Source organism: Anolis sagrei, chromosome 6 (assembly GCF_037176765.1).
Source record: "Anolis sagrei isolate rAnoSag1 chromosome 6, rAnoSag1.mat, whole genome shotgun sequence".
NCBI lineage: Eukaryota > Metazoa > Chordata > Lepidosauria > Squamata > Dactyloidae > Anolis > Anolis sagrei.
The window spans coordinates 54908217-54923031 of NC_090026.1; the positions used below are offsets into that span (position 1 = coordinate 54908217).

General features: G+C 42.2%; 1 protein-coding gene across 2 annotated transcripts in view; it reads right to left on the minus strand.

Moving 5' to 3' along the window:
- The window catches only part of SMYD1 (SET and MYND domain containing 1), a 57958-nt gene extending 43651 nt beyond the window's left edge, over positions 1–14307 (minus strand). For both annotated transcript variants that reach the window (XM_060781351.2, XM_060781350.2), the window contains exon 1: positions 13858–14307. In XM_060781351.2, the coding sequence (XP_060637334.2) occupies positions 13858–13979 (122 nt within the window). In that variant the 5' untranslated portion in view covers positions 13980–14307. The remainder of the gene's footprint in view (positions 1–13857) is intronic.
- Between the last annotated feature and the right edge of the window lie 508 nt (positions 14308–14815).

The following is a 14815-nucleotide window of genomic DNA, read 5'->3' on the forward strand; positions in this document are numbered from 1 at the left end:
AAGGGAGAGAAAGAAGGGAAGGAAGGAAAAGAAAGAAGGAGGGACAGGAAGGGAGGGAGGAAGGAAGGAAGGAGAAAGAAGGAAGGAGAAAGGAAGGAGGGAAAGAAAGGAGGGGATGAAGAAAGGAGGGAGGGAAGGAAATGAAGGGGAAGGAAATGAAGAAAGGGAAAGAAGGAGGAAAGGGAGGGAGGAAAGAAAGGAAAAAGGAAGGAGGGGCAGGAAGGAAGGGAAGGAGGGAAAGAAGGAAAGGAAGGCGAAGGAAAGAAAGGAAAGGGAGGAAAGAAGGGAAGGGAGGGAGAGAAGGAAGGTCCTTCGTTCAAGCACCATGGACCTTCCTCGCCTCCTCCTCCTCCCCTCACCCCCCTCCTCCTCCTCCTCCTCCCCTTCTTCCTTGCGTGGAGCACTCCGTTGCTGCTGCTGGCACTTTCCAACAGGGAAAGGAGGAGGAGACCGCTCTCCTGACATAGGAGGGGAAGAGAAGGGGCTGCATGCGGCAAGCCTCCACCTCCACTCCACTCGCTTGTGTGTGTGTGTGTGTGTGTGGCCATGCACATGCGCCTGGCTTTAACGGCCGCTGTTTCCCCGCAAGGAGGAGGAGGGGGCATGGCCATGGGTCTTGGTAGACATGCAGTTTCTCCTTTGTGGACATGCAGTTTAGAAGTCCTTTCTGCTTTTTGTTTTCATTGGGTTTTTTTTTTTTGAGTGGAGAACATACATTGGGTTGTTAGGGACATAGTGTCCAAATTTGGTGTCAATTGCCCCAGTGGTTTCTGAGTTCTGTGAATAGCACAAATGAATGTTACATTTTTATTTATATAGATATCTCTCTGTGTGTGAATCATATCTATCTATCTATATCTATGGCTGGGTGGCTCTTTGTCAGGAGGGCTTTGATGATGTTTTCTTGCCCTGGTGAAGGCAGTTGGACTGGATGACCCTACATATGGGGCTTCTGTGTGGGAAGTTCGCACCAATTCTGTCTTTGGTGGGGTTCAGCATGCACTTTGATTGTAGGTGAACTATAAATCCCAGTAACTACAACTCCCAAATGTCAAGGTCTATTTTCCTCAAACTCCACCAATGTTCATATTTGGGCATATGGAATATTTGTGCCAAGTTTGGTCCAGATCTATCATTGTTTGAGTCCGCAGTACACTCTGTACACCTGCCTCTTTCTCAAAGGGACAGAAAGAGATGGTGTATCAGCAGAATGGCAGATTTGCATGGAACACAATCTGGCCTACATGTGGGTCTCTTCTCCAGGAGCAGAAAGAAGTGATGGTAATATATGCATGGGGAGTGAATGTTTGTGTGAATGCAGAGTAAAATATAATATCTCATTTGTTTGTGTAACCAATGTAGTCTTTGCATCTACCTTCTTTCTCTGTAAATTGCCTAATATACTCAATCTCACTAAAATGGAATAAAATTATCAATTTTCAGGTTTAAACAATATTTATGACACTATTACTGTGCAGTGTAGTGTAAAGGGCCCCCTGGCAAGTGTGGATATGCTCAGTCCACCACATTCTGGATGCATACATAGGAACCCAAACTCACACACAAAGCATTGTTGAAGCAAACTGTAGAAGTCAGAATTCTAAAATTATTGCCTTTAGTAAAATGTTGTCTGACATTTTCTCGAGATTAGTGTGACAGCGCGTGGGGCGCCACCTATGTGTAGAACTGTTAGTTGCAAGATTTAAACTGTTGTATCATGTTGTATCAACCTCAGATATGCAGATGACACCACTCTGATGGCCGAAAGCAAGGAGGAGCTGAGGAGCCTTCTAATCAAGGTGAAAGAAGAAAGCACAAAAGCTGGGTTGCAGCTAAACATAAAAAAAACCCAAGATTATGGCAACAAGAATGATTGACAACTGGAAAATAGAGGGAGAAAATGTGGAGGCCGTGACAGACTTTGTATTTCTAGGTGCAAAGATTACTACAGATGCAGACTGTGGCCAGGAAATCAGAAGACGCTTACTTCTTGGGAGGAGAGCAATGTCCAATCTCGATAAAATAGTAAAGAGTAGAGACATCACACTGGCAACAAAGATCCGCCTAGTCAAAGCCATGGTATTCCCTGTAGTCACCTACGGATGTGAGAGCTGGACCTTAGGGAAGGCTGAGCGAAGGAAGATAGATGCTTTTGAACTGTGGTGTTGGAGGAAAGTTCTGAGAGTGCCTTGGACTGCAAGAAGATCCAACTAGTCCATCCTCCAGAAAATAAAGCCCGACTGCTCATTGGGGGGAAGGATACTAGAGACAAAGTTGAAGTACTTTGGCCACATCATGAGGAGACAGCAAAGCCTGGAGAAGACAATTATGCTGGGGAAAGTGGACGGTAAAAGGAAGAGGGGCCGACCAAGGGCAAGATGGATGGATGGCATCCTTGAAGCGACTGGACTGACCTTGAAGGAGCTGGGGGTGGTGACGGCCGACAGAGAGCTCTGGCGTGGGGTGGTCCATGAGGTCACGAAGAGTCGGAGACGACTGAACGAATGAACAACAACAACATCATGCTTAATCCTGCCTTTTTACCCTGCTTATGTATAGTTGGATGGATTGGTTACTTATAGCTGTCAATCAGTACTGTTTGGCTCCACCTCTTCCTGCAGGAGGGGAGTGCTTCCTTTCTTTTCATTCTGCCATCAGAGTTTCTACCGGATGGACATGAGTAAGAGACTTGACTCTAAAGGACCCTGATTTAAATTACCTCTCAGCACCAGTTCAGAGGTTTTTTACCCTTGAGACTTGTGCTTCATGTTCAGACCAACCTGAACAACGTTGGAAGTCTCAAGCGCCTTCAAACCAGTTCTTTTGGCACCAGAGGAAGATCCTGAGTCTTCAAACATAGGCCATCTGAACTGGGGTTGTGGTTTGCTCCGGCATTCACAGCCATTGAGGAAAGAGGAAGCTTGGAAAGGCTTCTCAGCTTCAAACACCTTGGACCCAGGACTAACTGAGACTGTAACGTATATTTTCCTTCACTCCTCTGAAGTTTCCAGCTCATTGCTTTAAAGAAATAACTCTTTGTGATCAATAAAACTTATTTTGAGATATTTACAGTGTTTTGGGTTTTTCGAGAGTTCCAGTTTCCTATAGGAGGGCAAGAAGCAATCCCTTGGGGGAAAGATGCCACGTCCATGCCTCCTTCATTAAGAGTTATAGCCCCCAGGCACGATAGCACAATTAGTGTCCTTTACTGCAAAAGTTCTTTCCACCCTTCCCCCTCTTCTCACTCCATCTGAATTTACTGGACATGAACTTCTGGAGTCTTTGAAATCAAACTCGTGTTTCTTGCCCTTCTTATATTTGCCCTTCTCCAAATCTTGGCTGCAATGTTTTACCGGGGAGAGAAAATAGACTACATAAATCAATCAGTGCTGTTGGCACCCAAAGAACTGAACCAGTTTTAATATTAAGATGTCACTGATTTGAAAAAATAAAGTTGTGACATCTCAGTATTTTGAAGTAGGAATAGAAGAATATGAAAGGGTACAAAAGGAGAAGAAAGAATCCTTTCAATGCTTTAAAAAAATGTTGCTGTTATTTAGTGTTTATCCAGCGCTAAAACAGAGTAAGAAACACGGTGGCGTAAATCTAATTATGGTACTAATCTCAATTTGCAATCAATGGGATTTAAATTGGTGCAGTTTACTATACAGAGGTGTTGATTTGCCATTTAATAACTGACGCAATGCTCTGTCCTGGTTGGAACTTGCAATTGCATGTAGGCCAATGGCCAAACCCAGACTGTCTTCAGTAGCAAGCTTGTTTTCTGCTTCCTTGGAGACTAGGATGCAGAACAATGGCTTCAAACTACAAGAGAGGAGATTCCATCTGAACATGAGGAAGAACTTCCTGACTGTGAGAGCCGTTCAGCAGTGGAACTCTCTGCCCCGGAGTGTGGTGGAGGCTCCTTCTTTGGAAGCTTTTAAACAGAGGCTGGATGGCCATCTGTCAGGGGTGATTTGAATGCAATATTCCTGCTTCTTGGCAGGGGGTTGGACTGGATGGCCCATGAGGTCTCTTCCAACTCTTTGATTCTATGATTCTATGACTTCAGCCCTTTGAGATACTGGAAAGCAGGTTCTCTCTTTTCCACCACTATCTACTATGGATCACTTTTGGTTACTCATTGAATACATAGATCAGCCATCTGCAACACTGCTTTCCAGATGTATAAGACTAAAACTGCTTTCATTCTTGGTTATAGCCAGGAAGGTTGGGGATTATAGGATGTATAGTTTGGATATCCAGCGGGAATGTCCAAATGTCCAAGGGGCCATACATCTTCCTCTATTCTTGGGCCCCTTCTACGCTGCCATATAATCCAGATTATCAAAGCAGACAACCCACATTATCTGCTTTGAATTGGATTATATGAGTCTATACTGCCATATGGAGCCCCCGGTGGCGCAGTGGGTTAAAGCACTGAGCTGCTGAGCTTGTTGATCGAAAGGTCGCAGGTTCGATTACGGGGAGCGGCGTGAGCTTCCGCTGTCAGCCCTAGCTTCTGCCCACCTAGCAGTTCGAAAACATGCAAATGTGAGTAGATCAATAGGTACCGCTCCAGCGGGAAGGTAACAGCGCTCCACGCAGTCATGTCGGCCACATGACCTTGGAGGTGTCTACGGACAACGCTGGCTCTTTGGCTTAGAAATGGAGATGAGCACCACACCCCAGAGTCAGACATGACTGGACTTAATGTCAGGGGACTAAATTTACCTTTATACTGTCATATAATCCAGCTCAAAGCAGATAATCTGGGTTTTATATGCAGTGTAGAAGGGGCCATGGTTTGCTTCAATTGCTCTAATTCCCTCTATTCATATCTCCCTACTTTTCCAAATCTTTCTCTATTTATCTCCTTCTCATTTGGCTGCATTGTACACCAAACAAAACAGAGTGGTGCTAACAAAGTTGGAACTCACTTGAGATCAAATGAAGCTTCTTTGATACTGACATTATTGATTCCATGTGGCCATTATTGCTTACTCTAACACATTTGTAATACATGTGTGTTTGTGCAAAGTTGCTGTTTTTTGCTGGAAAAATGCCTTCCTTTTTGCACCATAATAATAATAATAATAATAATAATAATAATAATAATAATAACTTTATTTGTACCCCACTACCATCTCCCCAAGGGACTCGGTGCAGCTTACATGAGGCCAAGCCCACAGTACATAATAAACAAAAGCAATAATACAAAACAGTTAAAATAAACTCAAAAACAGAAAATACACAATAAGCAATAAACAATAACAATATCAAAACATATGGCATTTAAAATCTATGGCCGGAACAAATGTAATAATTCAAATTTAAAATTAAAAAATTAAAAATGCTGGGCATTAACAAGGTAAGGCAAATTAGGATAGGGTTTTCAAAGAAAGTTGAGGGCACGCAAGCAATCCTAAGTCAATATTAAAGTGCATTTGAGGACATATTGCTAAGAGTTTTCCTTATTCTGGGAGGCACACTGGAACACAAAAAGTTTTTTAAAAACAAAAGTACCCTATAGGAGCATCTAAAAACAGTTGTGGAATGTATTGTCGAAGGCTTTCATGGCCGGAATCATTGGGTTGTTGTAGGTTTTTTCGGGCTATATGGCCATGTTCTAGAAGCATTCTCTCCAGACGTTTAGCCTGCATCTATGGCAAGCATCTCAGAGACCTCACTACCTCTGAGGATGCTTGCCATAGATTCAGGTGAAACGTCAGGAGAGAATGCCTCTAGAACATGGCCATATAGCCCAAAAAAACCTACAACAACCCAGTTGTGGAATGTTTATAAAAATTGTTGAAAAACACATTTCTCTCACTCTTTCTCTCTCTTATATACACACACATACACAACTGTTCTAGAAAACTCACATAGTTTTTTCTGCAAGAATTGCACTTTTTGCACAAACCCTACTATTTTATAATGAAATATTTTTGTGGATTTCTGGGTGTTTAGTTATGTTAAAAATGGCTTTTGCACAAAACATTATATTTCATGCAATACCCAATTTTCGAAGAAATTAAGTTTTGTGTGCAAAGTTGCTGGGCTTTCAACAAAAAACCAAGCGACGATCAAACTAAGCTATACATTTATCATGTCTGTTTGTTTTTTAGTTTGTTTTGCATAGGTCAATGTAAGGAAGTGGCAATGCTATCTCTGAGCATTCCTTGCCTACGAATCTATATAAATAAAAATGTAATGTTTGTTTGTGGAATTAACATAACACAGAAACCACTGGACAAATTGCTACCAAATTCGGCCACAAGACACCTACTAATCCAAGGAGTGACCATCACTCAAAAAAATGATTTCGTCATTTGGGAGTTTTAGTTGCTGGGATTCATAGTTTATTTACAATCAAAGAGCATTCTGAACTCCACCAATGATGGAATTGAACCAAAAGTGGCATACAGAACTCCCATGGCCAACAGAAAACACTAGAAGGGTTTGGTGGGCATTGACCTTGAGTTTTGGAGTTGTAGTTCACCTACATCCAGAGAGCACTGTGGACTCAAACAATGATGGATCTACACCAAACTTGGCACAAATATTCCATATGTCCAAATATGAACACAGATGGAGTTTGGGGGAAATAGACCTTGACATTTGGGAGTTGTAGTTACTGGGATTTATAGTTTACCTACAATCAAGGAGCATTCTGAACCCACACCAATGACAGAACTGGGGCAAACTTCTCACACAGAACCCCCATGATCAACAGTGTCACAAGAGATCCCAGCAACCTTGATAGGCTAGAAATTTCTTTTCTGCTGCTACCTGTGATAAGAAAATGTACCAAACATGTTTTTCTTTTTTTATTTGGATCATATAAGTAGAATATAATATATCCACCTTTTGTCATGAGAATGTTTAGAAAACAACAAAGGCGACATATACAATGTGTGTGTGTGTATTCCATATGTATTTGCCCCCTTCTGGTATCACCTATTGTCCACACCTTATTAATTCTCTATTTGTCTCCTATTTATATCAATCCATTTTCCATCGTACTCTCTGCATGTAGGTGAAGTACAACTCCAAAACTCAAGGTCAATTCCCACCAAACCTTTTCAGTATTTTCTGTTACTCATGGGGGTTCTGTGTGCCAAGTTTGGTTCAATTCCATCATTGGTGGAGTGCAGAATGTTCTTTCATTGTAGGTAAACTATAAATCCCAGCAACTGCAACTCCCAAATGTTGAGGTCTATTTCCCCCAAACTCCACTAGTGTTCACATTTGGGCATATTGAGTATCTGTGCCAAGTTTGATCTAGATTTATACCAAACTTGGCACAAATACTCAATATGACCAAATGTGAACACTGGTGGAGTTTGGGGGAAATAGACCTTGACATTTGGGAGTTGTAGTTGCTGGGATTTATAGTTCACCTACAATCAAAGAGCATTCTGAACCTCAGCAATGATAGAATTGGGCCAAACTTCGCACATAGAGCCCCCATGACCATTAGAAAATACTGTGTTTTCTGATGGCCTTTGGTGACCCCTCTGACACCCCTTCATGACCACCTCAGGGGTCCCGACCCTCAGGTTGAGAAACACTGTGTTAAGGGGAATGTCCCTGTAGTTAATGCAGAAGAACTACAGCCTCTTCCCTCCCACCACGCCAGAAAGCAATTGCCATGACTTGTAGGAGCAGCTATTATATGACTGTATCCTCACAGCAGGCGCAAAATGATAAGCAGGGCTGAGGCTTTTGGAAAGAATACAGTGGATCTCAGTGCTGTTGTAATCATTTCACATCTGGCTGTAGGCACATAGCCAGACACCTCTCTGATCCTTCTCAATAATAATAATAACAATAACAATAATAATAATAGAGAGCCAAATTGACAAAGAAAAAACATGGCTGTGGCTCTCAAATGGAACTTTGAAAAAGGAGACGGAGGGCCTGATTCTGGCAGCCCAAAAACAAGCCATTAGAACCAATGCCATCAAAGCCAGAAGTCGACAACAGATCCCAAATGTAGACTCTGCAAGTAAGCAGGTGAAACAATAGATCACATCCTCAGCTGCTCAGGCCCGTAGCCAGGATTTCGTTTCGGGGGGGGGCTAAAAAAATTTTCAGGGGGGGGGGGTTTCGGGGGGGGCTGAGTTTTGGGGGGGGCTGAGTTTTGGGGGGGGCTAAGTCTGAGTGAAAGAGGGTCTAGCCTAGCAAACCTTTTGTATCATTACCCCAATACCCCCATGCATATGGGATATATTGAATATGGTGATCAGATCATGATATGAATAAACATAACAGTTTCAATAATGCACCAATAAGGCCTTTTCGCGAACCACCATGAAAATTTCGGGGGGGGGCTGAAGCCCCCCAAGCCCCCCCCCCCCTGGCTACATGCCTGCAGCTGCTGCAAGAAGATCGCACAGACAGACTGCAGATGAAACAATAGATCACATCCTCAGCTGCCATAAGAAGATCGCACAGAGAGACTACAAGCAGAGGCATAACACCATTGCTCAGATGATTCATTGGAACTTGTGCCACAAATACCATATGTAACTGTAAACAACATCACTGAAAAGGCCCTCTCCCTCGTCCCCACCAACCGTGTTTGAGACGACGGAGGGAGGGAGAGCAGTGCCTCCCCAGATGATCTCAAGGTACACGCTGGTTCATAGGGGGAAGATGCGATCACGGAGATAATCAGGTCCCGAACCGTTTAGGAATGTCTGTGGGGAGATTTCAAAGGCTGCAGAATTCTGAGATGTGTAGTTTGATCTGGTACTTAGATTTCTCCACCTGATATTTCTAGGGCCCCTTCCACACTGTCACTATATTACCAGAATTTGATCCCAGATTATACATTAATCCTAAACTATCTGTCAGTGGGGACACATATAATCCAATTAAAGGAAGACAATCTGGGATCAGATCCTGTGATATAGGGCAGTGTGGAAGGGGCCTAGAATTCTAAGTATCTTACCAAATTACAACTCCCAGATTTCCATATGATGGAGCCAGGGCATTTAATATGGTATCAAAATGGTATATACTGTGTAGTGTGGACACACCCACTGTGGAGCAATTTAATTATGTCTAGCAATTCAACCTTTGGCTTGAGAAGAACTGCAAGCATCCAAAATAGGTGCATTTATAACATCAGGAATATTACCGTGTATTTTTCATGACTTCCATAATCACAGTACTTCTATTTTACAAAATAATGCATTAACAATCTCTTCATCATAACCTTCAAAAGTAATGATGCAAGGCATAGGACAGTAGCGTATTGCATCAGGGAAAATGTACACACAGAGCTATGTAATGAGAGATGCAAGGAGAAGATGCCAATTCACGACAGAGTCAATCAAACCTTAGAATGTGCTCTTGGGTTTCCAGAACATTGCATTCTGGAAACAACTGGCCACACTTAGGGGAGGGACTGAACTTGTGGAATAGGTGACATTTAGTGTATTTAGATCAGGGGTAGGAATCATGTAGCCTTCCAGATGTTGTTGAACTGCAACATCTGGAAGACTGGGTGTTTCCGGATCCTAGTTTAGATCCTTCTGAATTTAAAATAACTTGGGAAAAGCCTTTCCTTCACAATCAACAAACAAGTTGGACATTCTGATTTTCCAGATTTTTTTTAATCCTCCCAATCTATCTATATAAATAAAAAATGTAATGTTCATTTGTGGGATTAACATAACTCAAAAACCACTGGACGAATTGACACCAAATTTGGACACAAGACACCTAACAAGCCAATGTATGCCTTTCACTAAAAAAATTGATTTTGTCATTTGGGAGGTGTAGTTGCTGAGATTTATAGTTCACCTCCAATCAAAGAGCATTCTGAACTCCATCGACGATGGTATTGAACCAGACTTGGGACACAGAACTCCCTTGACCAACAGAAAATACTGGAAGGGTTTGGTGGGCATTGACTTTGAGTTTGGGAGTTGTAGTTCACCTACATCCAGAGAGCACTGTGGACTCAAACAATGATGGATCTGGACCAAACTTGGCACAAGCACTCAATACGCCCAAATATGAACACACATGGAGTTTGGGGAAAATAGACCTGACATTTTGGAGTTGTAGTCACTGGGATTCACAGTTCACCTACAATCAAAGAGCATTCTGAACCCCACAAACGACAGAATCGGGGCAAATTTCAGACACAGAACCCCCATGAACAACAGAAAATACTTAAGGCCATCCAGTCCAACTCCCTTCACCAGGGCAAGAACACGTAATCAAAGTCCTCCTGACACACAGCCATTCAGCCAAAGAGAGAGAGAGAGAGAGAGATGTGATTCACACACACAGAGAGAGATATATAGTATCATAAATTTGAAAGGGATCCTTTAAGAAGGGCAATTACATGTTGCATGTTCCACGATGGGCAAACCAGACACTCTCCACATCAACGATGACAAAGAAACAACAAAAAATATTGTTTACCCACAAGCATAAAGAAATGACATATATTAGAAACCAACACTTTCTCATTACTTTATTTTCCAGAACACCAGACTGGGCCACAGCAACGCGTGGCAGGGAATGGCTAGTCTATATATATATAAATGCTCTTTTCGTTTTGAGTGACTTCATAACTCAAACTCCGCTGGACGAATTGCCACCAAATTTGGCTACAAGACAAACCAACCCAAGGAGTGACCATCATTCAAAAAACATATTGTCATTGGGAGTTGTAGTTGCTAGGATTTATAGTTCACTTACAATCAAAGAGCAAGAAATTCTGACAAAAAAAACAGCAAGAAATTCTGTTTACCCACAAGCAGAAGGACATTACATATATTAGAAACCAACACTTTCTCATTACTTTATTTTCCAGATCAACAGACTGGGCCACAGCAACCCCTAGCAGGGGACGGCTAGTATTAGATAAAAGTGTTTTAAAAATCCAAGGATATGAAAGACATAAAATACGTTGAATTTTTTTTATTTGTTCAAACTGAGCATTTTAAGTGTGCATTTTCAAATTGCATGAAATCTGAAAACAGATATAAATTTCAAGGTTTATTTCGCTCTCTTCAGCTTTATGCAATAAATGTTCTAAGAGTAAGACCATTCTTCCTGCAACAAAATTTACTGGTTTTTATACAAAATGCATTTCACAGAATTAGAAAATTGACTGCTATTCTTTGGATCCTTATAATTAATTGTGAACAGCTTGTTTGAAATAGCAGGTGTTGTTTCACTAAAAGACCTCTAGTTGCTTCTACAGTCTCAACTGCTCATATAGATACAATATTCAATACTGTGCAACGTTGTGCTTCTTTCTATGCACAATGCACAAGAACCCTAGATTTCACGTTAGGAGGATGAGATTAAGGGTTAGGAAATTGCCTAAGATAATTTAGCAAATTCACAACAGATACTCTAAAGTGGATTAGTCACTCTGCTGGGTCACTCTAGACCACTGCATCCCCTTAGTTCAATATTGAAACCTTTAAGAAACCAACAACTGAACAAAAATTGTCACTGTGCTATAGAGAGGGTCCTAACCTACTGCATCTGTGCATGGTTTGGTAACTGCACAGTGGCAGATAGGAAGGCGCTCCAAAGGATCACCACTTCTGCACAGAGTATCATTGGTTGCATTCTACCCTCTTTGAAAAATCCTGCAGATCTCTTGGGAAGACAAGCGGACAAATGTCAGCGTGCTGGAAGAAACAAAGACCACCAGCACTGAAGCGATGGTCTTCCACCATCAGCTCTGCTGGACCGGCCACATTGTCTAGCTGCCCGACCACCGTCCCCCAAAGCAGTTGCTCTATTCCGAACTCAAGAACGGAAAACGAAATGTTGGTGGACAGGAAAAGAGATTTAAAAATGGGCTCAAAGCCAACCTCAAAAACTCTGGCATAGACACTGAGAACTGGGAAGCCCTGGCCCTTGAGCGCTCCAGCTGGAGGTCAGCTGTGACCAGCAGTGCTGTAGAATTTGAAGAGGCACAACTGGAGGGTGAAAGAGAGAAACGTGCCAAGAGAAAGGCGCATCAAGCCAACCCCGACCGGGATTGCCTTCCACCTGGAAACCAATGCCCTCATTGCGGGAGAAGATGCAAATCAAGAATTGGGCTCCACAGTCACCTACGGTCACCACCAGTACACTGATCTTGGAAGACTATCCTACTCGGACAACAAGGGATCGCCTAATGAAAATGACCCTCTTTGGAAGAACTTTGTAGGTCCTGCAGCCTTAAGAAAGTTCAGTGCATTCTTGGGGATCCATCTCAGCTGACATATTTGTTTCTTAAATTATTACCATTTGGCAAATGGTACAGAGTGACAAACAAACTGAGAGACAATTTTTATCCTAGAGCTGTAACTATATTGAACTCCATGGCTTCGCTTTGATGTGGCATTGGAAGCTATGTGGTGGTGGTGGGAGTGTGGAGGGATGAGCGTGTTGTTTTGTGGTGTGTGCTGGGGAAAGCATTGGATTTCATTGTACAATGACAATAAAGTTATTCTATTTTATTGGCATCACAAAAATTTTGGGAGGTTTTTTGAATGCCGCTCACACGAATCTGTTGGCAACAATCTGCAATATTTACAATGGATTCTGCAGAAAATGCTTCAGCTGTATTCTGCAAAAAGGAAAATCAGCCTATTTAGTAAGCCTTGCAAATGCTGAGTTATTATCAATAAATCTTTGTACCTACTAGCCATCCCCTGCCACGCATTGCTGTGGCCCAGTCTGTGTATATGTGCTTTGTATGTATATATGTGTATATATTTGTGTATATGTGTGTGTGCATGTGTGTGTGTGTGGTTTTGCACATGCGTTGTAATGTGGTGAGGTTTTTTTGGGTTTTGTTGTTGTTGTTTTTTGTTTGTTTTTTTGCTTTTTAGGATGGCTCTTTGTCAGGAGGGCTCTGGTTATGTTTTCTTGCCCTGGTGAAGGGAGTTGGACTGGATGGGCTTAAGGCAGTATTTCTCAACCTGAGGATCGGGACCCCTGCAGAGGTCATAAAGGGGTGTCACAGGGGTCACCAAAACCATCAGAAAACAATATTTTCTGTTGGTCATGGGGGTTCTGTATGGGAAGTTTGGCCCAATTCTATCATTGGTGGAGTTCAGAATGCTCTTTGATTGTAGGTGAACTATAAATCCCAGCAACAACAACTCCCAAATGTCAAGATCTATTTTCCTCAAATTCCATCTGTGTTCATATTTGGGCATATGGAATATTTGTGCCAAGTTTGGTCCAGATCCATCATTGTTAGAATCCACAGTGCTCTCTGGATGTAGGTGAACTACAACTCCCAAACTCAAGGTCAATGCCCACCAAACCCTTCTAGTGTTTTCTATTGTTCATGGGAGTCCTGTATGCCACGTTTGGTTCAATTCCATCATTGGTGGAGTTCAGAATGCTCTTTGATTGTAAGTAAACTATAACTCCCAGCGACTACAACTCCCGAATGACAAAATCAATTTTTTGAGTGGTCACTCCTTGGTTTAATAGGTGTCTTGTGGCCAAATTTGGCAGCAATTCGTCCAGTGGTTTTTGAGTTCTGTTAATTCCACAAACGAACATTAAATTTTTATTTATATAGATATTTATCTATTGTTTTTTATTCCTCTTTTATATACCTATATATATCTGGGGTCACATGAACATCTCTCAGGTGGGAAAGGGTCATGAGTGGAAAACGTTTAAGAAGCCCAACTGCAGACTAGCCCAAGTTCCTGAGAAGTATTTCTCACATCCTGAAATGCTCATCATCTTATTAATAAATAACATCCCAAGTCATGCAACAAATTCCATACGGTCAATTCACCAGCTCTTTCATGTAGTCTCTCCTTGCTTCACTGCAACACCATTGTCATTTTTCTTTCTTACCTGTCAAATACTACTGCAGCATAGGCTCGTTCTGCAAAAATTACATCTCCAGCCCAAAATTCCTTGCTTGTCTTCAGCCCCCTGCCTTTGCCATCCGTGTCAAACACCTCCACTGTTTCCATGCCTCCTTTTGTTTCCTCAGGCTATCCAAGCTTGTAACACGGGACAATTCCAAGTGACTCAAATCTCTTATCACTTCTGCTCTTTAAAGCTTTCAAAGGACCACTCCTCTCAATGGGCTGTCTCTGTGCACCTCCCATCTAGTACTGCATTTCCATAGGGAAAAGGGGGGCATTATTCAGGTTGCCAAAGTGGCTTTGTAGGGGATGGGGGTTAGAGAAGAAAAAGGTGAGCTACATCTATCTATGGTAAGTGTTTGCTTCATTAGGAAAATGAAGAAACAACCTTCTTTCCAAAATCCAACATTCTTGTGCTTCCAACACAACATTTAGTTTACACTCTCCTATTGGGAAGATAATGCGTGTTCTTGGGAAGTATTTTTAGAAACCACATGCTTCTGCCTGTCAGGGGCCAACAGCTGAGAAAGTGCTAAGTAGCATGGCTGGTATGCAACACGCAGGAAGAGTCTATGCTATCTGCTTTTTTAAAAAACGAACTGAAACAATGCTACGTTTAGTTGACACAAAAGACTTCTCTGTGTGGCTGTATTTTGGAAGATCACAGACTGAAAATATACTCTTTGCAGCACAGAAGTTGCTCACAGGACACCAACTGAAACGATGGTAGAAGCTGGGTTGTTGTAGGGTTTTTTCGGGCTATATGGCCATGTTCTAGAGCAGTGTTTCTCAACCTGGGGACCCCTGAGGGGGTCGCGAGGGTGTGTCAGAGTGGTCGCCAAAGACCATAAGAAAACATAGTATTTTCTGATGGTCATGGGGATTCCATGTGGGAAGTTTGAGCCAATTCTATTGTTGGTGGAGTTCAGAATGTTCTTTGA